The following is a 27563-nucleotide window of genomic DNA, read 5'->3' on the forward strand; positions in this document are numbered from 1 at the left end:
GTGTTCTGTGTGGTTGGCAAGACCATCAAGTATTTGTTTAAGGCCGGTACACCTGACGTTGAGTGGTTGAATAAGGTTGAATTTTGAGGTCATCTCAGCTCAACATAGGTGATGAAGCTTAAAAGGAAGAAAAGCTAAGTTAATGAAATGGATAGCTAAAAATGGGTTCGCGGCCGAATGTGATGAAATATGGGACTCACCTTGTTCAGCGTGCTGGCTGTGTGTTCTGAGAAGGGTTGGGGATGAGTGAGATGGATGTGAGTAAGTTGAGTGTGAGTGGAGGTGAGGTGGGAAGGGCAGGAAAAGGAGAGGGGAGGGGAAGGAGATAGGAGGGGAGTGGAAGGGATGGGAAGGCGGAGTTTAAGGCGGGTCAGGGGGATGGAGTGGTGGTAGTGTGTGACATAGGAGAGTGTTATGCAGAGCGTAAAAGATTGATTTCTTCTTCGTGGATTTGATGCCTCTAAAGACTTTGATTAGGAAGTCGAAAAGAACATTAGGTTTTTCTGAAATTTCATTGAGGTTTAGATTGGGATTGAAAAATTGGTCTAAATGAATAAAACAGTTTTCCGTAACATCGAGTAAGGGGCCTTTGTTTATGTTCTTGAGAATTTCTAGGTCTTGTTCTATGGTAGTGAAATTATGCTTTGAGTCATGTATGTGTTGGCCTATTGCAGAAAACCTATTATACTAAATGGCATTGACGTGTTCTAGGTATCTAACTTTGAAACTTCTTCCAGTCTGTCCGATATATGAGGAAAAACCGTTATTGCATTTGAAATCAGAATCAGAAACAGCCATAAACAAAATGCCTTCAGACTTACAAGATGAGGTCAGATTATATGTTAAACGGAAATTAAACAAAATCCATAACCTAAAAAACAAAACAACACCACCACTAATAGTAGTATATACAAAGAAACCTTCGCAGAACGAGAACATATCACTAAACTCACGAAGAAAATTAAAGATCACGACCTCATCATTACAAAAACCGATATGGGCAATACAACCGTTGTCATGGATAAAACCGATTATATAAGTTTTTTCAATAATGGCTCCTTCTTCATAGTTAAAAAAGATCCGACTCAGTAAATCCAACGTCTCCTAAAACAAACTTTAAAATATACATCATTCCTTTTTACAGAACAAGAAAAAACGCGACTACTTAATATGAATCCCGGTCTGCCTACCGCCAAAGCTTTCCCCAAAATCCATAAGACCGGCGTCCCCATACGCCCCATCATTAACTACAGACCTAGCCCATTATACAAATTGGCCCAATTCATTCAGAAATTCCCTAGTAAAAATTATAAATTTCAGTCGAAAAAATCTGTAAAAAAACACTATTGAATTAATCGAAAAACTGAACAAATTTAAAATACAACCATTTCACACCCTTCATTCATTTGATATCAACAATATGTATCCCAGCATTAACACTAAAAAACTCCTTCCCATAATTCAAAATAACCTAAAAGCACATAGCGGGCTAATTAAACTCGAGATCTAGGATTTCATGAAGGTCCTAAAACTAGTGATTCACAACAACTATTTCACATTTGACAAATGTATATACCAACAAGATGGACTGGCTATGGGGTCGCCGGCCTCAGGAATTTTGGCAGAGATATACATAGATTCCCTAGAAGACACGGCAATTAACAACAATAATATCTTCTCAAACATACTTTTCTGGTCCAGATATGTCGATGACACTCTGGTTATTCTAGATGACAGAACGGTAAATGCAGCTACCACCCTCAACAATATAAACAATATAGATTGTAATATAAAATTTACATTGGAGTCCGAGTCCAATAACTCAATAAATTTTTTAGACCTTACAATTAAGAGACTGCCTTCCTCACTAGAATATAATATCTACAGAAAACCAACACAAACAGCGACAACTATCAGAAAAGACTCCACACACCCATACACACATAAGTCCGCCACTTACTACAGTATGGTAGACCGAGCATTAAAAATAACGTTATCTAAGGAAAATCTAAAGAAAGAACTGAATACCATACGTGCCACCGCTAAATATAACGGATATAATTCCTCATTCATAGAACGCATTATCAACAAATGTAAACACAGACTGTCAACATTAACCAAAGAAAGACCTAACCCCGCCCTATATGCCACCTTCACTTTCAATGAAAACATACAGTGTAACTAACATCTTCAAGAAACATAATATTAAAATTTCGTACAGAACCAACAATAGAAATATAGAAATAGTGCACAATTCCCAATCAATAAACAAATCCAACATTCACGCAAAGTCAGGTGTTTATCGTTTCAAATGCAATAACTGTTTTTCCTCATACATCCGACAGACCGGAAGAAGTTTCAAAGTTAGATACCTAGAACACGTCAATGCCATTAAGTATAATAGGTTTTCTGCAATAGGCCAACACATACATGACTCAAAGTATAATTTCACTACCATAGAACAAGACCTAGAAATTCTCAAGAACATAAACAAAGGCCCCTTACTCGATGTTACGGAAAACTGTTTTATCCATTTAGACCAATTTTTCAATCCTAATCTAAACCTCAATGAAATTTCAGAAAAACCTAATATTCTTTTCAACTTCCTAATCAAAGTCTTTAGAGGCATCAAATCCACGAAGAAGAAATCAATCTTTTACGCTCTGCATAACACTCTCCTATGTCGCACACGACCACCACTCCATCCCTTCCACTCCCCTCCTCTCTCCTCCCCCCCCCCCTTCTCTTTTTCCTGTCCCTCCCACCTCACCTCCACTCACACTCAACTTACTCACATCCATCTCACTCGTCCCCAACCCTTCTCAGAACACACAACCAGCACGCTGAACAAGGTGAGTCCCATATTCCATCACATTCGGCCGCAAACCCATTTTTAGCTATCCATTTCATTAACTTAGCTTTTCTTCCTTTTAAGCTTCATCACCTATGTTGAGCTGAGACGACCTCAAAATTCAACCTTATTCAACCACTCAACGTCAGGTGTACCGGCCTTAAACAAATATTTGATGGTCTTGCCAACCACACAGAACACTGGACAATTTTACCGCATCGTTTTATTATTATACTAAGACTTTTACTCTCATTCATCAGACCAATTTTATTGTACAATACCTACCTGCCTCATTAGACTTAAGACTATAACGCCTCTATGTGTTATATTATGCCATCATATTTTACTCATTCCTCCGTGGTTCAGACGGCAGCGCGTCGGCCTCTCACCGCTGGATACCGTGGTTCAAATCCCGGTCACTCCATGTGAGATTTGTGCTGGACAAAGCAGAGGCGGGACAGGTTTTTCTCCGGGCACTCTGGTTTTCCCTGTCATCTTTCATTCCAGCAACACTCTCCATTATCATTTCATAGCATTTATCACTCATTAATAAATCACCTTGGGAGTGGCGACCCCATTGTAATAACAGCCTATATATGTTTCATTCATTACATCCCTGACCCGGTCAATGACAGGAAAACAGGTTGTAGGCTTTCATTTCATTTTCATTTTACTCATTATTGATCTAGCTCTTAATGTAAAAACAATCAATCATTTGTACTTTGCAATGCATGTATCATTTATACAATTGTATATTATGTACCCTGCCCATTTTGTGATTTCTAGCTGATGATGACGCCATTAAGCTTCGAAACCGGTACTAGTAATAATAAATAACATGTTGTGAACACCTTGCACAACACACTTTGTATTGAATAGGTTGAATCTTCTTTAATTCTAATTGTGTAGGCTGTGGACCGTGACAGCGCTAACGAGTGTGACCGAGTGGCTGAGTGAGTGTAGTGTACATAATCGATGACTCTGTGTGTGTGTGTGTGTCATTGTAGATGGAACATAAGAGAAACTAAGAGAGAGTGTAAGTGTGTGACTGTGTACGTGTGTAAGTTGTAATATCGGCTATCGTCTGTGTGAGTGTAAATCTGTAATTGTAGTGCTAGTTAATAAATCTTAGAAATAGGTTGCTACCAGGTTCTGTACTCATTTATTTATTTATTTATTTATTTATTTATTTATTTATTTATTTATTTATTTATTTATTTATTTATCTACTATGCCAACATGTTACAATATATTAAATAACTCATCAATGTACATCTCTTTGTTATTCTATTTACCTTTCAACTTTTGTTTCAATCATCCAATATTGCAGCTGACACTTTCTGAAAAGGTCTGGTGAGCAGAGCCATACATAAACTGGCTGATCTCATGTTTATTCCAGTAACACAATACTTCTACAAAATCACCAACGTTTATGTTCAAGTTTAGTTACTGTAGTATAATAATATTGCCCAACTGTGAATGAATGGTCTTGTACTCATTGTCCCACTGCTTAAAGCTTTCTTTCCTCCTCAACATGCCTCTCAAAGATTTCATCCATATATCAGAGGTCCCATGCTCCATAAACACCATGTCCATCCTTGCTGTCAAACTTATTCCTGCCCGCACCATCATAGAACCTCTCCTAAAAGCTATCTTAGGTGAAAATCTTTCTCCAGTCCTCCTACACACTCCTTCTCTGCTGGTGTTCAGAGAAAAAAATTGAGACTCATCAGTGAAATGCTCCCACATTTGTATCATCTAGTCACATGTTCTGTCACATATTGCAGTTGAGCAATGTAACATTGTCTGATGAGTTCGGGGCCTGCAGCACGTGTTCTCGACTGGAGAATGGATTTTTCTAACCTGCTTTGGACAGTTCTCTCCTTGATGCTCACCTCTTAGAGTTGTTGGAGAGGATTTCACACATCAACAGCAGTGGTGTCTCCCAGAAGTCCAACCCTCATGGGAGTTGGGCAATGTTATGGTAGGCAGCTGCCTGTGGAGGTGATGTACATTTGGGATCCTGTATGCCTCATGACCACTACAGTAGCTGTGAAGGTCTCACAGGAACCCTGAAAAGTGATGGCTAACAGGTCTCTGGTACAGTGAAGGAGACCGTCCAAATGGAAAAACTGACCGCTGATGCAAGCTCCTATCTTGGGGTTGAATAAAGAGGAAGAACCACTCCCTTGCAGCAAAGAGGGATCTTCAGAGGCTAAGGGAGATAGCCTCCATAAAAAACAGCACCCTTGGAGGCTTCACATGGTAGTCTCACCACAAAGATCGGGTTGCTCTGGGCTAATAACTCGCACAATCACGAAAAAGCACTATTAAAGAAACTGATGTGAAATCCAACTGGACGGATAATAAGGTGACAATTTTTGGCATGAAACAGAAAATGAAAATTGGGTTTTGGAATGTTAGAATCTTGAGAGAGAGTAGCAGGTGTAGCAAGTGGCTAAAGTGAAGGAATACAGGCTGGACATCCTTGGGTTAAATGAAGTACAGTAGCCAGACTTCAGGGCATACAAACCCTTTAACAGGAGCACATTCCTTTACTCTGATAAATGGCAGAAGATGCTGTACACAGAGATGGCATGAGATTGTCACTAAGTAAAACTGCAAAGAGGAGCCTTTTGGATTGGAAACCCATCTCACAAGTAAACCTTCTATCCTTTGATACTGATTTGCCGGAAACCCATATATATTTTCTGAAACCTTATGTCACAAGTAGAAAAACTATGAAATTTTAGGGGCAGAAGGACAAGCGTTAAAGAGCTATAGGACTCACAAAGTATCAGTAAAGTGTTGAAACATGACACCAAAAGTTGCTAAAATGCTTGTTTCATATACACTGAAGAAAATGGCAATTGCAACACCCAGAAGGAGTGGTGCTACATTGCTGCAATTGAACATGCAGGACTAGTGTTCGATTGTGATTCGATTATTACACTTTCAGGTCCCTCTGACCGCAAGTTTGGACAACAATCAATACAGGATGTGCCCACCATGAGCTGCAATACATTAATGAACCTGTGCCAGGCATGGGTCAATAAGGCCCTGGATCGCTTCCTGAGGAATTGTGGCCCATGCTTGCTGCACTGCACAGGTCAGTTGTTCCAGAGTTGTGGGTGGCTGAGGACGGTTGGCCAGTTGTCGACCCATCATGTCCCACACATGCTCAATAGGACTAAGGTCCGGGGATCTGGCGGGCCATTCTAAGGTTGTGATGTCGTGGGGATCTTCTCTGGAGATGTGTGCAGTGTGAACCTGGGCACTGTCCTGCAGAAACATCCCATTAGCAATGTTCGCCATCATAGGGACAACCACTGGATTGAGTACCCTATCAACGTACTGTCGAGCAGTCATAGTGCCCTCAACAAGCACTAATTGTGATTTCACATTAAAGCCAATAGCTCCCCAGACCATAATGCTTGGTGTTGGCCCTGTGTGCTTCTCCACAATAAGATCTGGGCGGCCCCTCTCGCCGGTACGTCGGCGCACACGATTCCGGCAATCACTGCGGGCAAGACAGAAGCGCGATTCATCACTTTTTTTTTTTTTGCTAGTTGCTTTACGTCGCACCGACACAGATAGGTCTTATGGCGACGATGGGACAGGGAAGGGCTAGGAGTGGGAAGGGAGCAGCCGTGGCCTTAATTAAGGTACAGCCCCAGCATTTGCCTGGTGTGAAAATGGGAAACCACGGAAAACCATCTTCAGGGCTGCCGACAGTGGGGTTCGAACCTACTATCTCCCGAATACTGGATACTGGCCGCACTTAAGCGAATGCAGCTATCGAGCTCGGTGATTCATCACTAAAGACGACCCTATGCCATTAGTCGACCCACGTCGATCTTTCTCGACACCAGGCCAGCCTTACACGTCGCTGTTGTGGGGTCAATGGAACACCTTCTGCAGGGACGCAGGCTCGTAAGCCAGCTGCACGCAGGCGATTACCAACTGTTTGTTGTGTAACGTGGGGTGCCACAGCTACTCGAATTTGCGCTAGTGTTGCATGGGGTTCCATCCGGGCCATCCGAATGATGCGACGATCCCCTCTCACAGTTGTCTGTCGCGCTGGGCCTGTGCCAGGTCTACGAGTCTCTCAATATAAAGGAAGAAATAACTCATTGAAAAGAAACAATATACATTGGGATGTTGAGAATGTGACTTGTTATTGACTTAAATCTATTACGAGAGACAATCAATGTGTGATTCATCAAATAAATAGTGAGATGGGAAAAAAAGAGTTCAGAATGGGCACATTTTACAAAAGCACATCCATACACTTTGCACACCCAACATTTGTCAATTAATCATCAAGGGAAAGTGTCCATCTATACACACTTTAATGATACGTTGTGGGTGATGTGATGTTGCTGCCAAGTACAAATGTATTGTATGTCTTCTTCTTACAGTGCAGATGGATCCTAAATTCGTTCTGGCTGCCTTGGTCTCCCGATTCGGAGCAAGCAATCAGTCTCCAAACATCCAGGAATCGGAGATGATAAAACACATAATTACTCTCCTGGAAAATTATATGGAAATTGGGGAAGAGATCTGGCCATTAGGATTTGCTGGAGGCAATGAAGATGAGTGGGATAAGGAAATGGACTTTGGAGATGATGGTGTCGATATGGAACATCAATGCTCATCGCAGCAGTCTCTTCCCTCCACTTCTAGTTCATCGGCATCTGAGTATGTGCCTTCGCCCAAAAGGCGAAAGCATGATGGTCCAGCAAAAATGACAGAAGGGGACTGGACTACTTACAAGCAGCATTCTCTAGTGTACTGGACCACAGATCCTATGACAGGCGAACCTCGGATGAAACGTCTATCGCATGAACCAGTTCAAGAAAATTAAGAACATGAACATTTTGTATAATTTGGAGAAAAAAATTAATACTCCGTCGATCCAAAAAAATCAATCAGGCTGTCCTGCAGAAATTCAAAGAAAAGGAAACAGAAGGAGCAATTATTCACGACCAGAAGTTGCGACTGTGGGCCATGCAACTTGAGATAGCGATGGATCCGCAAAATACAATTGATTTTAAAGCTTCTGATTCCTGGGTATATCGCTTTAAGAAGCGGAATAACATTGTTGACAGAGCAATAACCCACAAATTTGGCAGAAATTGGCAGGATAAGGAGGCAAACTTGTCAAGGTGAGCGATGATTTTGTTGCGAAGATTCGCAACATCATCGTTTCAGAAATTTTTCCACAGACACATGTCTTCAATGCTGACCAGAGTAGATTTGACAAAGAGTTACATTGCCATCAAATCTTGCGAATCATATGAATAACAGCTGTTCACACTGTTGTTGGATCAGTCTCTGCAACACAGCACAATTTAATAATTATGCCTGTGGTTTCAATGGAAGGTGAAATACTGCGGCCAACGTATGTGCTTGTATCCGAGCCACCTGAAAAATCCCCGCAGTCAAAGAATATAAGATATAAGAATATAAGATTGTATCCTGGAAAAACAGTGAATATGTTGAAAGCAGACCTTAAACAGTTCTATCGTGACATATTGTGGCCAAGTATACCTGATGACAGGAAGAAAATTCTGCTTTTAGTGGATTCATGGTGTTCTAACAAAGATCAAGCATTGTCTGCTTTCGAAGTACCTGATGATAAACTCGTACAAAAAGAACTGGTATCTGAAGGATGTTCGGGGAAGATCCAGCCTCTGGATATTCATTTTTTTAGAAAATACAAATCTTTTGTTCGTTACATAATGGTCACAATCATAATCGAGACACAGGAGCACATATGGCACCACGATAGTTCTCTGGCTCTGCAGTCCTTTTCCCTGTATCAGTTCAGCGCTCCTCATTTCACGAACTTGGTTAAGTATGGTTTTTATAAGGGTGAATACTTGGATGATGAACCTGGAATATGGATTGCACCAATGGATTACTGCTTCGAATAATTGACAAATGATGCATGGGCAATACATGAGGCTATCACTTTTGTAAAATGAGCCCATTGTGAACTGTCTTTCTGCCCATGTAACTGTTTATTTGATGAATTTCATACTGATTGTCTTGTGTAATAAATTTCATTTGAAGTCAAAAAAAGTCACATTTTCAACATCCCAATGTATATTGTTTCTTTTCAACGAGTTCTGTGATAGAAAAAAAAAAAAAGGAAGAATTTTACTGCCAGTGAAAGGAGACAATTAGGAGAGTGGAAAAGAGGAATATTATTATTGTGATGGAGATTTGAATGCTAAAGTAGTGGGCCTGGAGCAAATTACGGAAGTGCATGGAGATGGTGACTTGAATGGAAACGGACAACTCTTCATTGATTTCTGAGCCGACCATGATCTGGTAGCGGATGGCACTCTATTTCCACATAAACGGTATTATAAGAAGCCCGCCTTGTGGCCATGATCATAAGGGCATTTAAGTCTATATGGTATGACACCGTGGTTAGCCGGTTCGAGTCCCGTTAGTCGAAAAATTTCACCATCAGAATGTTGGCCAGCAGGGTGGGGGAGGTGGTGGTATACTGTTTCTAATCACTAGATTGCATGCCAAAAGCGTGGATTAAATTCCAAACCTCTCCGCAGTGATTATATGGAGTGAGGGCATATGACGCTGTTGATGGCAATTCATCCGTCGGATGGAGACGTAAAGCTTTGAGGAGACCCCTTGGTGTTATTCAACAGGAGTAGGCTACATGCCGACATCAGGTTTCATTCTCTCCCTACCTCATCATCATCATCCCACATCCAGATGTGCAGGTCACCCATGGGTGTCAAATAGGAAGACCTGCCCTTTGCTCCAGGCAAATCAAACATGTCCTCCGACACTGCTGACACTAAAACTCGTATGATAAATAAAAAAGTACTACAAGATTACATGGGTATCATCAGATCATGTTATAGAAAACCAGAAAGACCACATCACCATAATTAGGAAGTTTAGAAGATTGCTAACTGATGTAAGAAATAAGAGGGGCTAGATATTGGAAGTGATCACCACTTGTTAGTTGCAAAGTTTAAAATGAAAACTCCAGCAAAAGGAAAGAATTCCAGACAGAATTAAGAAATCGCTTTGAAGCTCTTACTGTTGAACCTGAACCAGACCAGGAGATGGATGTTAAATCAACATGGAAGAAAGTTAAGGACATATAATTGGAAGTCATTGAGGGAACGTACTTGATAACACAATCTCTTTTTTTTTTTTTTTTTTTTTTTTTTTGCTAGGGGCTTTACGTCGCACCGACACAGATAGGTCTTATGGCGACGATGGGATGGGAAAGGCCTAGGAGTTGGAAGGAAGCGGCCGTGGCCGTAATTAAGGTACAGCCCCAGCATTTGCCTGGTGTGAAAATGGGAAACCACGGAAGACCATCTTCAGGGCTGCCGATAGTGGGATTCGAACCTACTATCTCCCGGATGCAAGCTCACAGCCGCGCGCCTCTACGCCCATGGCCAACTCGCCCGGTAACACAATCATTTTAGGAAGGAGTGGATGGTATACAGCGGGTGCATGAGCAGGCATGAAAGACAGAAGAGCATCATGAGGGGAGATGCTAAGGAACTGTATAGCATCACAAAAAACTGTCAAATAGAAGCTTCATCACAAATAAGCCTCTTAAAAACAAGAGAGATGAATTACTGACCATCCAGGAAGAACGGTTAGAAAGACAGAAAGAGCATTTCTCAGAAGTACTCAATACAGAGCAGACTGGTAACCAACAAATGGAGTCTATAGATAGTGGCCCAAGATTAAATTTATAACCCCCAACCTACTCATAAGTAGAGAAGACCGTAAAGTGCCAGGTATGGATAATATTGCACCATAAATACTTAAAGCAGATAGTGAGCTCGGCAAAATTGCTGCAACCCCTGCTGGAAAGGGTATGAAACAAGGAGCAGCTACCAGCTGAATGGAAGGCCTGATTGTTAAGATATCAAAGAATGGGGATATTACTAAGGATGATAACTGGAGAGGAATTTCATTGCTGTCAGTATCCAGAAAGGTGCTCGTTTTAGAGCAGGTGAAAGATGTTGTTGAATTATACCTTAGAAAGGAGCAAGCCAGCTTGCATAGGCATCGTAGTTATGTCTGAGAATGATTTTGGAACAGAGTACAGAACGAGGCCTCTAATGGATTTTTTATTAATTTTGAGAAAGCCTTTGACTAACTCAATAGTAGAGTTATGTGGCAAACACTTGAGAAACCCTGAAAGATCCTAAACTTTATAGAGGTTATGTATGATGCTTAGAGCTTCCGTGGCTCAGACGGCAGGGCGTCGGCCTCTCACCACTGGATACCGTGGTTCAAATCCCGGTCACTCCATGTGAGATTTGTGCTGGACAAAGTGGAGGCGGGACAGGTTTTTCTCCGGGTACTCCGGTTTTCCCTGTCATCTTTCATTCCAGGAACACTCTCCATTATCATTTCATAGCATTCATCACTCATTAATATATCACCTTGGGAGCGGCGACCCCATTGTAATAATAGCCTATATGGTTCATTCATTACATCCCTGACCCGGTCAAAGACTGAAAAACAGGTTGTAGGTTTTCATTTTCATGTATGAAGCTTATACATGTCAGGTTCTGCATATTGGAGATCTTACTGAGCCTATAGATGTGACATCTGGAGTCTGACAAGGCTACACTCTTTCTCCAACACTCTTCCTACTTCTGTTGGATAGTGTGTTGAGGAGAGTGAATAGAAGTCAAAAAATGGGAAGTCAGTGGGGCTTACAAGACAGGCTAGAAGATCTTGATTTTGCAGATGATACCTGCCTCTTGGGTCAAAAGTTCAGATATATGGAGGAGAAGATTAAGTGGTTGAAGGAAGAGGTAGAGGTTGCTGGGCTAGTAATTATTGATAAGACCAAGGAGATGAGGGTCAAATCCATGATTTATGATAAATTGTCTATATGATACAGATATACAAGTAGAACCTTTCCTATTTCTTGGGAGTATTGTTACTACAACTGGATGATGATGATGATGATGATGATGATGATTGTTGTTTAAAGGGGCCTAACATCGAGGTCATCGGCCCCTAATGGTACGAAATGAAATGACAACAAAAAGTTCAAAATCATCCACTGACCAAAATTTAAGAAAAGTCATGGATGGACATGAACAAAAAACAAGCAAACAAATAAAACAGTGGATCCGACTCTAAAAAAGATCATAAATAATAGTATTACCGACCAAGAGACCACTTATAAAGCACAATCCTGAATAGAGGATGCTTGATGTCTAAAGGGGTCCAAAATCCAGGTCTAAGGCCCCTCAGAATGGTACATGTTGTGAGTAAAGAAGAACCATGGTATTTGTCATGTTGGGGTACTAATCAAAAGTAGCGAAGACTCACGGTGTTCCACACAAGATGGTACTACTCACAAGTATTGTACTTCGTACAGGTAACGCAAACCTATGGTGTTTCTCACACAATGGCACCACTCATAGCCAACACAAACCGATGAGGTTCCTCACCTAGGTGTACTAGTCACGGGTGCCGGTATTCCTGTGGTGTTCCTCAAATACTGGGTACTAATCACAGGCAACACAGACCCACGGTGTCACTCATATAGTGGTACAACTCACAGGCAACGCCCAGACCCACGGCGTTGCTCACATGGGTACGACGCACGGGTACTGGAAACCCACAGGAGACCCAACTCTTTGCTGCTACTAATCACAAACCTATTTCATACCTAATATAGTGGTACTACTCGCAAGTACAGGCAACCCATGGTGTTCCCAGCATGATGGTACGAATCAAAAGTAGTTGCATGGTTCTAATTCAATCATCCCTTCGTCGCCCCTTTTAGTCGCCTCTCACGACAGGCAGGGGATACCGTGGGTGTATTATTCGTCTGCGTCCCCAACCCACAGGGGGTAAAGAGAGAGAAAAATGAAGAAGAAAGAAGCGATCCGTCACCTCGAAAGATGAAGTAACAGCTGAAGAAAGGCAAGGGCCACGAAGGGCGTGAAAATGAAAGACTCCTAGGCCTCGAATGCTTTAATACCGTCGGGGTCAGAAAAGAACAAGAGTTGACCAAGGGAGGTCGGACAGGATAGACAAAAGTAAGGAGCTTGGCACAAGTAAGTGGAAGCAATGCCAAGACTCAGCTAAGGGCCCCATGGTCGCCAATCCACGCTCCCAAGTTGAGAGCCCCTTGGGCCCCTTTAGTCGCCTCTTATGACAGGCAGGGGATACCACGGGTGTATTCTACATGTGCGTCCCCCACCCGCAGGGGGTGTGTGTTTGGTCCGCGAGAGGTATTTTATTTCCCTCAAGTCCGCCGGCAAGCCGGTTAGGACCCCCCTATCCGCCACCTGGGATGCACCACGTGGGAGTATCACATCTCCCACTGCTACGCCAGTGTAGTAGGTTTGTGGACTACAACTGGAGGAGTTAAAGAAGACCTCAAGAGCCGTATCAGGAAAGCAAACGGTGCTTTTGTTCAACTGTATTCTATATGGAGACACAGGAACATTTCTAGGAGGACTAAGTTATGACTCTTTAACACAAATGTTTTAAGTCCATTCGCCTTTACGGTTTTGAAACCTGGAAAGTCACCCAGAAGGCTACAAAACAACTGCAAGTCTTCATGAATTGTTGCTTAAGATGTATCACCAACAGAAGATGATCGGATGTCGTATCAAATGAAGACCTATGCAAGGAAACGAATTGGTAATCAATTGAAATCCAGATAAAGGAGAAAAGTGGCATTGGATAGGCCACACTCTAAGGAAGCCCACTGAAGCCATTGAAAATACAGCATTTGACTGGAATCCCGAAAGAGATTGAAAATGCAGCCATCCAAAGGAGACTTGGAAGAAGACGATCGAGGAATGCCAATGAATAGGAGGAACTTGGTATGAGGTGAAGAGACAGGCCAACAACAGGATCAGATGGAAGTATATGGAAGACCTATGCCCCAAAATGAGCAACACGAATTAAGAAAAAGATAAAAGCAACAGTGGAGTAGGCCTGATACTGGTCTCCTGAAATAATGTTTGGTTTCTCTTTACCTCTGCACCATTCTGGAAATTACTGAAGCGATAGTTCTCAACATATTTGCAACATAATGCATGTAAAGACCACTTCCACTGAAGTGACAGATCGTACATGATCCTCACGACTTCAAGACCTGTTTTGTCTGAGCTGATTTTGAAAATGTCAGAAATGTTTGGAAATCCAGTTCACTGAAAGAAACATCCTTAAATGGTTGAAGAGTACAGCAGGATGAAGAAAAGTGTATAATAAAATTCAGAGTGCAATATCACCAAAAAACACCTTTCAAGCTACAGAAGAGATAAGATAGTGAAGATCACAAGAACCCTTTCATTATATACCTTATATCATTATATTCATTCACAAAAAATAACAGACAACCTTTCCCATCAAGAAAGATAAGATGAAGTGCTGAAGTTGCATTAAATAGGTAATTACATATAATTTCTTCAATATTTACAATGTGCAGCATTGTTTTGTGTTGGTTAGTGTAGCTATTCAGTAGCTCAAAGTCCAGACCACACCAAACAGTCTATGCCTTCTAACTTCTACGGAGTCCTGATAAAGACAGTGACTGTAAATTTGTTTTGAATAGCCTTCAAATGTTTTACTTTCAAGGAAGTAGAGCAAAATCTTCACAAAATATCATGTTTATCAAGCAGTTTGTCTCATTTCACATAACATATACCCAAAAAACTACTGAGTCTCAAATACAGTATAACAGAATCAGTAATAAAAACAAGATACTGAGGAGCCATCCTTGACACCCCCATTTCTATTTTACCGCAAATTTCATATCTACAAAGTGTGAAGCACACAATTATGTTAATGATATTATTTACATCATTTTATGAGTCTTAACATCAAAACATCTTGTACTTGGAATGAACAAACTCTTTATCAAGCACATGTAAAATAAGTTTCAGCTATTCAAATACCATTTATGCATATGAAAGTTACAACTTCATGTACTTGAAAGTTACAACTGGAATTACAAGAATGGAAGAATATGAAAAAGGCAGTACATACCTTGTATAACATGGGCCGGATATACAAAACCACTGGGCACAAAACCCTCTTGGCCATCACTGCGTACAATCCAGTACCAGTCTGGATCCTCACGATTCAGCACAGTTACAAACTCTCCACGTTCCACACTGACATCATTCTCATCACGTGCTATGAACGTGTACAGAACAATGTATCGGCCCGACGGATCCTGCAGGGAACAAAATATGAGTATTATAAGAATAACATATCACAAAGCTTTATTTTTAAGCACACAAGCATTTCTTCATTTTAAAAATGGGTAAAAATATACAAACAAGAAGAAGAATGTAGTCAAGTATCTTCAAGATTTGTACTGTAGTTATTTTTGATGCTGCTCCTTCAAGAATGAGTACTGGTAAATATGATCACCATCTGAAATTCCATTACTCTGTCCATGCATGGGTGCCCATACAACAGTTTGTAGGGGGTAGCCTAGACCTGGGGGTATGTAGTATTTTTTAAATTTTGGAAGATGAATGGCGGTAGAATAACATCCATGGTATCCCCTGCCTGTTGGTGGGGGGCCGTACTACCACTTCTACGTAATACCGACTTTTAAATCATTTTCTTGAAAGAAAAAACACCTGACTACCCTTAGATTTTTGCCTTTCCCCGAGAGCTGGTAGGGGGGGGGGGGGCATGGGCGCCCTTGTGTCCATGTAATCCCGCAGTAGATACTGAGCCAATATGGTTCATCTTCGCAGACCAAGTTCATGTCTCTGTATAAAATGGAGAGTCCACCCTATGCTTGCCTTCAATTGTGCCCTTGGGATACTACATTTCTCTGCTGTGTCCTACGCTTTCATTTACAACATTTCATGCAACACAGCAATCCATCATTTCTCAGTTTCATCCAATCATCAAGCATTTCATTATAGACTTTGGGATATTTTCCATACTTTGGGCCACAAAATGGTAAACACATCGACATTAATTTTCCTTTCTGAGTCGTCCAATATAAATTAATTTCATTTCTTCACCTAACTTCCTTCCCATGCATTTAACTCCCACTTCCCCTCCATCTGCAAAATAAATAACTAAGCTTAGACGGTGAAGTATAATTAATATTCTTTGGCCCCATTTTGCACTTCACTTTGCATCACACTTGTATCACTGAGCACTACTATCTGTCCTGCCGAAAGAGAGACAGTGATAGCAGGTAATTGGAAGGGATGGTTAATGACCTTACATTTTCCATGTGCAACAGTATTTACACAATTCTTGGAATCCACAAAACACATTCTTTACATGTAAGGGGTGTCCAATTTCTTAATGCAAGATGCGGGGAGAAAAAAAAAAAAAATCAGAAAATATGTCCTACAGTCTTAGAGGGTAAATTATGTAAATGCAGTAATTTCCTTTTTAATTCCACAATGGAACTCAGTGTTCCCATTAACACATTGTAGCATTATTCATCATATACAAAATGTCTGCGTGTGTTATTTTATGTTCTTTCACTCTTAACACACAAGGCAAAATGGAAAGTGCAACAAAATGAAAGAATGGGTCATTTGGGTTGATAGTGGAGATATGGAATGGTACAACTAGGTACATAAGGGATCACAGTTTCAGGCTAACTGGATTATTCACATGGCCCTCTGTACTCGATTGGTCACGGATGAACCACCTCTAGTACGCAAAGTCCAGTAGAGCTCAGATGATGTGTAGTCCATAACGTGCAGTCATGCTTGTACAACATGCCTCACTGATGGGTACAAACAGGATATCAATAGTTATCCCTGATTGGGAGGGCCCAGGTAATAAGTCTGCATGAGGGTACGTTATCCTTGCGAGCTGTAGCTGCAAGTGTTGGCCGAACTGCAGCTACATACGTGTATATGGTAACAATAGTTAAAATAAGGGACACATGCTCAGAGACCTGCTACAGGACTAACCTGATGGAGAACAGTGAGGGAAGATAGCCATATCATTCTGATGTCCTGGACATACCTCCACGCAACAGCAGCAGAAATTTGAGCTACTGTGGCTCCACGCATTATGTGACAAACAACTGGTAAACAATTGCATACATGTCCCATGCCCCTGCAGCAAGTGCTCCACTGAACCTACAACATTGATACGTGGAGTTGTCCTGGAGTCGAGAAGGCATCAGCTGGGTTGAAGAGAGGCATAGTGTTGTCTTAAGTGATGAATTACTGTATAATCCCAAACACCACCCACCACCGAATAAGACCCGAACACCCAAATATCTAACAACAAAATTCGGGAAAAAATAAATCACATGCTTACTTTTCAACTTTTTAATTCCAGCAAATGTGTCACAAAATTGCTAATTTAAAACACTTTACAAGTAATAAAAACACTAAAAACACCACAATGAGAAATAAAACTAGTTCAATGTACAAATCAATCAAGATTCAACATCATCAGAACTACCACCATCAGAACTTTGATCAATGTCATCGTCTTATACATAGTCATCCTCACTACCATCAATAGAATTTGAAATTCCTCATTTCTTGGAACTTTTCCTCACCAAGTCATTGGAGATGTAATTCCATGCAATCTTTATCCATTTGCATAGAAGTTCCATTTTGGGTCATTTCACTCGTCCAGTTGGTATCAGTACATGATCGCAGGCAGACGCCATCCACTCAGTGCAGAGCTGTTTCAATGCAGCTTTGAAAGGTCGGTTCACACAAACATCCAATGGCTGTAGCATAGAGGTCAGCCCTCCTGTAATTATTGCCGGATCAGTTTTTCCTTTACTTATCAATTCCTTGATGGCGCCAGTACTATGACCGCGATAACTGTCGAGCAAAAGCAAGCACTTCTTCTGAAATAAACCTCCCAGGCGACGTTCCCGAACACACTTCATCCAGTCTTCAATTAAGTAACAGTCCATCCAGTTGGATTCTTGGGTTCGAACGAAAATACCAGATGGCAAATTTCCTTTCAGAAGTGTTTTTCTTTTCAGAACCATATATGGACGAAGTTTGATTCTGTCAGCTAACACGCATAACATTACCATGCAGTGTTACTTTTCGTAACCACCTGTCCTGATAGCAACGCTTTCAGAAGTCTTAATGTGAACTGTACTGTTGAGTGGCATTTCGAAATAAATGGGTGTCTGATCAGCATTCCCAATTTACGAAAGCAAATAGGTATTTTGCTTCCGCAAATGAATAATGCGGCGATGAAAAGCCGTCAACATTTCTTCACATACACAGTCCGTTTCTTCGATAAAACTTCCTTATCCACCAATGGCTTGCAGTAAAACCCTCCTTGTTAAGTTCCTTTCCGATCTCTAATTATTTTACTTGACACATTTCAATCGATACACCACAACCTAGTTCACGTCCTCTCAGTCATGTACTTATAAAGCCATTCTTCAATTTCAGAAAACTGTGCACTCTGCCCTCTGAACGCTCTATGACCACCATTACTTTTTAATAACATTTCCTTCTTCTTCCTCCAATCACGAATACATGATTCATCAATATCACATTTTCTGCCAGCGGTACGATTTCCGATGGTTTCAGCTTCCGCTACAACTTTAAATTTCTCATGATATAGATGTTGATTCCCATAGGGAACCTGAAATATTTGTCCTGAACTAGTAAATTTATAATACTAATATACATGGTCCATTATTGGACATTATAAATTTTCCAGCTAACTCATTCCTGGTTGCCAGCGTTTTGCCCCAGTGTGCTAAGCTGGGCTCATCAGTTGGTAAATAGCACACCTACCAAGACGCATGGCTAGTGCATAATAATAATATAAAAGAATTTATTGGACTCCAACCTATTCAATACATTACTGGATGTTAACATTTTTAGTTAAACATCGTTAAAATGGAGACATGTTTCGCCCTCCATGTGGGGCATCATCAGTCATATCAAAGCACCTCAAAATTAAACCAGACGTCTGGTTGGAAATTATGAGCAATATATGTAAGAAAGAATACATTAAAAACACGTACAAAGTCCTATCCAAAACGAAATAACAACAGACTAGTTACACATAGTAAATACGCTAGTGGTTTCTTAATATTAAAATGAGGTTATCATATGCACAGTATAAAAATGGAAGTAATCAAAGTCCGTATGATATTGAGTTCGATGGTAGTTCTGCGTAGTATATACAAATGTTGGCAAAATAAAACACAATTTATAATTACTGTACACTTATTTCTAATTGTTAAAATTGATGAGGTAAAACATTCCAATTTGACTATTTGTAATTTGGCTCCAACCAAAATAATTCGCCCTAGGATTCATGAGGTAGTCAAACTCCATTGGTCACTCTCTATTTGAACGGAGTGCACAGTGCAAGTGAACAGCTTTTGTTGATTATAAACTGAGGCTGTGCTAAGACAGAGTTAAAACAACACCAGCTTCAAATGAAGATAGTTAAAAACATCATTAGGTTCTTCCTAGTTGACTAAAAATTTGCGTATATTTTGTTGTTGAAGTGTGGGAAGGTCAGTTGTTGGTTGAATGGGCAACGGTCGAAAATGTTGTGCAGTGCAATCGGTGTTTGAGCTGTCCTACATGTGAGGGAAATCTGAAAATGGAGGATTTGTCTTAATTAGTTAAGTGAAATGACGGAAAAAGAAAAGAAACGGGAAATCATTGAGAAATGAAAAATGTGAAAGTTAAAAATTTACCTTGAAAGCTGTTGAGCTGTTGCCTAATTGTTAGGAGGTTTGTGGAGCACTGGCTGTCGCTAATGTCCTGCTCCTCGTGTTGTACGTGTGACGTCTTAGAGGAGGGGAGTGGATTTGAGAAGGCGGCGCTGTGGGTATGTGATTGGCGCTTGGGGAGGAGTTGTGTGTATTGGAGGGAGAATAGGGGCGTGATGAGTTGAGCGGCTTAGTGGGGGTGCTTGGAGAGCTTGTTTTGAGGATGTTAACAAGTCTTTTGTCTTTCAGATTTAAACTATTGAGCGAAAATATTAATATTAATATTAATTGTTCGTAAAGAGGGCTTCGGTTGTCTATTGGATCATTTAAATTCTTATTCTTATTATATTTTTGGTCCAAAAAAATGTATAAATTTTCGAACTCGGTCATGAGCCTGGAAATCCTGTTCGATTGTGGTAAAGCTATGTCCGGTGTCTTTCATATGGATGCTCATGGCTGAGTGTTTATTGTGCTTTTGGGCATTGAAATGTTCTGCATATCTAATTGCAAAGCTCCTACCAGTTTGACCGATATATGAACTGTTACATTCAGCACATTTCAGTCTATAAATGCCAGAGCCCGAAAATTTATTGTTGTCCGAGTTTATCTTATTGTGGTTGAAAAATAGCTTTTGATTAGAATTATGGGTCTTATAGGCTACCCTAATATCATGTTTTTTTAAAGGGGTAGCGATTTGATGTATAATGGGGTTAATGTAGGTGAATGATGCATATTTGGGCTTATTAATTTTTATTGGGGAGAGGTTTGTGGCCAATTTCAATTTCACTTTATTGATTATTTTCTGTATGATTGAGGGATTGTATCCATTGAAAACAGCTATTTCTTTTATGGTACTTATTTCTTTTTTTAAATTGACGGTTGACATGGGAATTTTTAACGCTCTGTACACTAAACTGTAAAATGAGGCTTGTTTGTGCGATTGTGGGTGAAGAGAATTTTGTTTTATGGTTGTGGGAGTGAATGAAGGTTTTCTGTGAATCTGGAAATCAAAATTGTTTAAGGTCCTGGTGATTGTAATGTCTAAAAATTGATGATATTATTGTCCTCATCTTCTTTAGTAAACTTGATGCAATTGTCAAGGCTGTTTAAGTGCCGCATTTATTACGCAATTGCTCTTTCAGGTCGGCACCAAGTTCTTGTACACGACGAGAGATGGTTTGTTTTGACAAGCTTATCGCCTCAAAGTGGGCCAAAGCACATGGACACAATACTTCTGAGCACTCTATTAAACTTTCTTTTACAAATTCAACATCAGTAAAGGGTCGCCCACTTTTTGCAATTTTCACAGCAACAATATAACTTGCTCGAACTGTGCCTTTAAAAGTGTTGGGTTCAAGTATCTGCGTAACAGGGAGATAAAATAATTATCTTTGTGTTTTCTTAGCAGCACATCTAAATCTAATTCTAAACAGTTCTTAATAATGCAAACCTAAAAACGAAAAGAAATCCCCTAAATTGCTAGGGGTTTTACGCCACACCAACACATATAGGTCTTATGGTGACGATGGGATACGAAAGGCCTAGGAGTTGGAAGGAAGCGGTGTGAAAATGGGAAACCAATGTTTGTTACTCAAACATTGTACATACTTGTATACTTTTATTATATGTGTCGTGTTATATTGTGTTCATTCTAAGTACCATAGCACTTGGTCCACAACCGTTATGTATAACCAGGACCTACTGAATTCCATCTGATACACCACACTTCTAAAATCACACTGAAATTGACCTACAACACAAAACATCTCATTTGTACTTGAGCGCCATAGCACCTTGCCTAATTCAACCACACATCATATTGTAAATTATATATTCATAAGGTTCTTACCGAATAGAAACATGTTTTAGGATATGGCTGATGATGACCCCGAGAAGGGTTGAAACTAGTCCCATGTAAAGTAAATAACATTGCAAATACAACTATGTATTGAATAGGTGGAAACCTCTCCTGTTTATAATTTATATGGATGATTGGAGTCCTTTCTAATAGTAGTATAAAAAACTTGAAGATTTTAAATTTATTTAGGTATTCTCAGTCAATTCATCAAAATATTAAATTTTAAATAATGATAATTTTTCATAATATTTCACTAGTTTGGTTATTCATTGATATGGTTAATTAGGATACAATACTTCTCTAAATTGTAAGAAAAACAAAAGATAGTGTTATATTGTTTTTTATTCCTTGATCTGACATCATTGATGAAGGGAATGGATATTGTTCCTGAAACATGTATGATAAAATAAATAATTTTCATTTTTCATTAAAAGTGTATTGACAAGGTGGACCCAACATAATCTATTCTAAATAGTTTCTTTAATAGATTTATCGTAGAACAATTCTTCTATATATGTTTCCCATATTTTAATTTTGTCAAGATGATTTATAATAGGTTTCCTTGAATTATCTTCTAGAACAAGAGGCATCTTTCTTCTGAAAGTTCCAGTTGCTTCTTTTATAATTTTGCGCATATTGAAGGTATACATTTTTTTCCATATTCTGAATGTTTCTGCATTTTTCAATCATCCAATTTTGTTTTGCTTTTCTAATTTCTCTTCTAATTTGACCATGTATCTGACGGTATTGAGCCTTATTGTTCTTAGCTTTTCTGCATTCTTCCATTAAGTCCAAGATATCATCTGTTATCCACTTCTTTTTGTTTTTTTATCAGACTGCAGGTATTTCTTGTTTACTTTCTATATAGTTTCTTTCAAAGATATTAAAGATATATTCTCAACAGTAAAAGGTAACTGAACTATAATTTCAATGAAAACATTGGAATCTGTAAGTTTTCATAAATGTACAAAGAAGCAGTAAAATAAAGAAATTAGACTTTACCTTAAAAGAAGCCAACAAGGAGGATATAAAGCTTAATAAGGAGATTGAGAAACTAGCAGTGCAGGAGAGGAATTAAACAGAGAAGCTAAGAAGGGAAACCTAGAAATATTCAATAGGGAGTCTGGAGCTTTAGAGTTTACCGAGACACGAGAATCTTAGCAACAAAGCATTACTAACACCAAATACAGTAGAGACAATACGCAACACTTACGGATTTAGCCTTGTTAAAATGGGAGACAATTCGACGGTGGTGCTCCTAGTGACTTGACCTGAAAAGTCGCGCTAAATTCAAATATCAATGGAAATGCATATACGAAAATGGATAAATAAATTACGTCTAGAAAGAAAGTATTATTGAGATATTAACTTTGAAGTTGCTAAAGCAATTCTGGATAAATGAATTAAGAATTATTTAAAAGGTTATTAATTAAAGACTGAAATTAGACATATAAACAAGATGTGAAATGGACTGCTGTAAAATGGCTTGATCTTTCATTTATGCATTACTTTTTTTGCTTTAGCATTCCTGCCTGAACTTTTACGATTAGATTTGTCTCTTTTTCTCGTTTAAAAAACACTGTATCATAACATTAAGACATTTGTCAATAAAAATAATGGCACATTCCTTACACACATAATGCAATGAATTAACATTTAAAAGCTGGACGATTTTCCTATTAACATGAAGCCTACTAACAGAAAGAAAATCTATAAAATCCTGGCTTTAATCTGAGAAGAGGGATAAAGGAATGGAAAGTATGAAAATGCTGTGATAGTGATGCTTTGAGGAATATTTACGTACAATTACAGTAAAATATAACATAACCTTGGCTGTATGGTCAAGGATTTTTAAAGTCGCTGGCCTGGAAATGATTTGAACAGATCTTATAATTCTTATATAAGCGTAACGTCCCTTCTTTCTTGTACATCTTATCCAAATAACTTCTGTGACATTTCAAAACCCACAGATCACACCTACAACAACACATCGGTATTGAAGGTTAACTGCTGCACTTTACAATAAAATATGCATATTATATTTTAACCCAGTTAAAATATGGGTCGAGCAGGTCAAAAGATTATGAAGTACTATAAAAATCTCTTTGTCACTGGAAGAATATATATGCAAACATAATATTACTTAGATTTTCTTGTCACGAGGGTAGCGAAAGAAAGACCGCGCATTCTTCTCTACTTCATAGTTACTGCAGCCAAACACAGCACATACCTTTCCCCTCATGTTGAGAGGATATATCAAGGAATGACACACGTTACTATCTAATTATGTCAACTCACTGAAAATGCATAACACCAAAAACTTCACACACAAATACACGTGCTCTTATGATAATCAGTAGTTCTCAGGTCTACCCGCTAGAGAGAGCTCTAATAGCTGTCGCTTAATATCTCGCTGAGTGTCGCGTATTTTCTCTACTGTATTTGCTAACACATATGTACAATAAGAAGAAGAGGAAGAAGAAGGTAGAGATGTACTAAGAATAAAGAACTTCAGAGGAACTAAAAAACAATGACTGATAAGGATGACATATGCAGTAATGATTGTAACACCTGGATTTCAACAGTGCATGATACACCCTTCCAAGCTTAATTCATTTGAAAACTTATTTATTACATGGATATTGCCTCCAGTAGATGTGTACAGGTTTCACAGGTTTCAAGTTGTAAACTTTGCACATTTGTGTGCATTTCCTTTAATAATTGTAAGTTCCTCATAGGTACACTTTCCTCAGAAACAACTAGACCTATATGCTTGTTGTGGGTATCCACTGAGTTTGTATCTACATGGTAGGTGAATTATAATTTGATAATAATAAAAATTACGTTTTATAAAATATTAAATGCGAGGAACATACATCCATATTCTAAACATAGAGCACAGTATCAATGAGGTGTTTTGCAAATGTATCATAGGTGGTCATAATTTCTTTAATAAAGGAAGGTTTCATTTTGTACAAAGTTCTAGTATTTCATCTGTTCCTCCCTGAAGAGACACGATTTCTGTAAATATGAAAACCCGTGGAAAAAAAAAAAAAAAAAAAATAGGTATGGTGGAGTGGAAGAAAACACAAAAGTGAGGAAAAAATCATCAAAAAATATTGTGGTCTAAGAAAAGAATTTACATAAGACTACAAATTTTGTGAGGAAACTTGATGCATGAATGCAAGCAAGCCACTGTTGTAATTTGACATTTTACCTTAAAGAAGGGGTGAACATCTGGCTGTGAAGATGATACACTATGTAGCGATGCTTGAGAACTCGTTATATTTAACTGCTGGGTTGCTGCTGTTGTTTTCTTATTGCCATAACTTTCACAGTCAGAAACATCAGCACCTGAAAAATTAATTTATCAACTTGTACCAGCAATAACTTAAAAGCCTCTTATACAGCATGATTGGCCAATTCACCAAAGCTACACAATGTTAGCTGTAATAAAATAGTTAATATCTGCACATACAGATCCATATGCAATGACTAATAAAAAGGAGAGTGAATCTCTTAAATAAATATGTGACGTGATGTTGTGTGGCCTCCAGTGATGCCTGGTGAAGCTCTTTCAAACTGAAGCCCATGGTCAAACTGTGAGTCTGGGTGTGATGATGATGATGATGATGATGATGATGATGATGATGATGATGATAATGTATGGAGAGGGTGAAACCCAGTGTCAGCATATAACCTAGTCTTATCAAGTAACACCAACGTGTCTACCAGGCCTGCCAGACACAGATTTGGACTATGACTCTGAGGAGTACAGAGACGCTCCAAGAGTTGGAGACAGATGACGTCCATCACGTCTGCCTGGCCTACTCATCTGCACCAGAAGAGTTCCTCAAACAGCGGAGGTAGGCAGACGTTCATAAATGTACTGTGAACCAAATACTCCACAGGCCCTTTGCCTCACCCGCCTCAAGATCCTAAGAGACATTCTCGGCCACATAATGGAGTTTCAGGCCATGAAGCAGGCATTGAGATAACAGATTAGTGTGCATTGCCTGGAAGAGGACAAAACTGAGCAGCCACAGATAGACATGTCCCTGAGTGACTTGCTTAAAACAGCAGGAAGGTTCCACGAAGCCAAGCAAAACTCAATGAATGAGGTGAAAGAACGACACTTGAGCCAGCGGATGCCCCGAGGATCTTCCACCTCCTGTAATTACGCTAACAAGGGCCACATAAGCCGGAACAGTGAAGACCATCAAAGACAAAAGCCTCCAGCTGACATCAGGATGCCCAACAAGTTAGGGAAACAACCATTAGCTACCCTTACGGAATAAATGCTGACTCAGGATGGATGTCAAGTCCAAGCAGCCTAGGCTCATGTTGAGACTACGATTCAGTGGTAGCAGCTTGATGGCAGATAGAGTCATCAATAGGATAGTGCAGAATATGGCAACTGACACCGGAATGATGAAAGCCATCACCAAGCCAACGGTTGCAAAGCGGTGAAGAATTCAGCCCTTGCCGCTGAACCGCAATCTGGTGACTGCCGCCTGTCTACGGTGAGATGGAGATGGAATTCTCCATGGGACGGAGGACAGAGAAGAACCGAGTTTTTGTAGAAGACATTGTGATCAACATAATAATCAGACTCCACTTCCTGAATCAGGATAAAATCATCCTGGGCATTAGCTCCAATGTGCTTCGGTATGGGGATAAAGAAACTGTCACACAACCGGCACGAGAAGACAATATCTATATCATGAGAAGACATTGCATTACGCTAGGTGAAGCTGCGAGATGACCTGACCATCCCAGATAGGACCGAGGTGGTCGTGGCTCTGGACGTGAATGGAGTTGTTGGGGCTTGGACGGCCATTGTGGATTCTGAGTATCAGAACATTCAAATGAACGGACTACTGATCGCCAAGATGTTCATCAACACCTCTCATCAGCCTAAAACTTGATCGTCCAACTTGAATGATTATGACATCGCCATTCAAGGCAGCACTCTGAGTATGTGAACCTGTTATATCGATTGCCCGCTTTGAAACCATCGAATCGGATCACCTGCTGCAAGCAGATATGTTAGCAAGAGCAGGACGGAACATGTCAGAAAGTGTATGAGCAATCCGATGACAACCTAGAACATGGGAAACAAGAGACAGAAGACCTACTGGGAGTATCAGGACACCTTCTCCCTGAACAGCAACAGGACAGGATGAAACTCATCCAACATCGAATTGATGAATGGGTGACCGCACCGATCATGGCTCCATTTTGATAAGTTCCACTCACGAAACAAGAAGTACACCAGATGATCAGGAGAAGCAAGTAATAGAATGCTCAGAAAGCCCTTCAAGCTCCCCAGTAGTGTTGGTAAAGAAGAAGGATAGCTCTACTCAGCTTTGTCGATTACAGGAGAGAGAATGATGTCACGAAGAAAGAAAGCTACCTACTACATTGGATTGATACGGTATCAGGGTCAAAGTGGTTCTCCATGCTGGATCTGAAGTGTGGCTACTGGCAAGAAGACATTCATCCTAAGGACTGAGAGAAGACTGAATTCTCATTTGGACATAGTATCTGCCAGTTCAAGCTCATGCCATTTGGGTTGCGCAACGCCCCGGCAACTTTCGAGAGGCTGATTGAGACTGTGCTGAGAGGACTAAACTGGAAGATGTGCCTGATCTACCTAGATGACGTCATCATAATTCTGTGAAGCACCTTCAATGACCACCTCAAAACCTTGAGGGTGCTTTTCGATAAACTGAGAGCAGCCCAGCTAAAGTCGACCCCAGAGAATGCCAGCTATTTAGGAAAGAAGCAGAAGGGAGTCTGGACCAATACAAGGAAAATCATGGCGGTGAGGAAGTGGCCAGTACCCAAGGACAAGTTCCAGCTTCGAAGTTCCCTGAGCCTCTGCATTTACTGCCATCGATTCGTCAGTGGATTTGCCAACATCATCAAACCACTGTATCGCCTTACGGAGAATGATCAATGATTCATCTGGATGGAGAAATGCAGAAAGCTATTGACCACCTGAAGTATGCACTATGTACAGCACCAGTATTGGCATATCCCAGAGCTGGGGCAAAGTTTGTGCTTGACATGGATGACAGTGAATTTGGCACAAGGGGTATCCAGTCACAAGTGGTGGACAGCAAAGAGAAAGCAGTGGCATACTT

General features: G+C 40.0%; 1 protein-coding gene across 8 annotated transcripts in view; it reads right to left on the reverse strand.

Annotated features, from left to right (window-relative positions):
- Dlish (Dachs ligand with SH3s) overlaps positions 1 to 27563 on the reverse strand; it is a 206694-nt gene that overhangs the window by 87120 nt on the left and 92011 nt on the right. For all 8 annotated transcript variants that reach the window (XR_011017519.1, XR_011017520.1, XR_011017518.1 and 5 more), the window contains exons 4-5: positions 24632 to 24768; positions 14888 to 15077 (exon numbers count right to left, since the gene is read on the reverse strand). Coding sequence is in view for 5 of the 8 variants with exons in the window: in XM_067135166.2 (XP_066991267.1) it covers positions 14888 to 15077; positions 24632 to 24768 (327 nt within the window). In the remaining 3 variants the exon portion in view is untranslated. The remainder of the gene's footprint in view (positions 1 to 14887; positions 15078 to 24631; positions 24769 to 27563) is intronic.

The sequence above is a fragment of the Anabrus simplex genome, chromosome 1 (assembly GCF_040414725.1).
Source record: "Anabrus simplex isolate iqAnaSimp1 chromosome 1, ASM4041472v1, whole genome shotgun sequence".
Classification (NCBI taxonomy): Eukaryota; Metazoa; Arthropoda; class Insecta; order Orthoptera; family Tettigoniidae; genus Anabrus; species Anabrus simplex.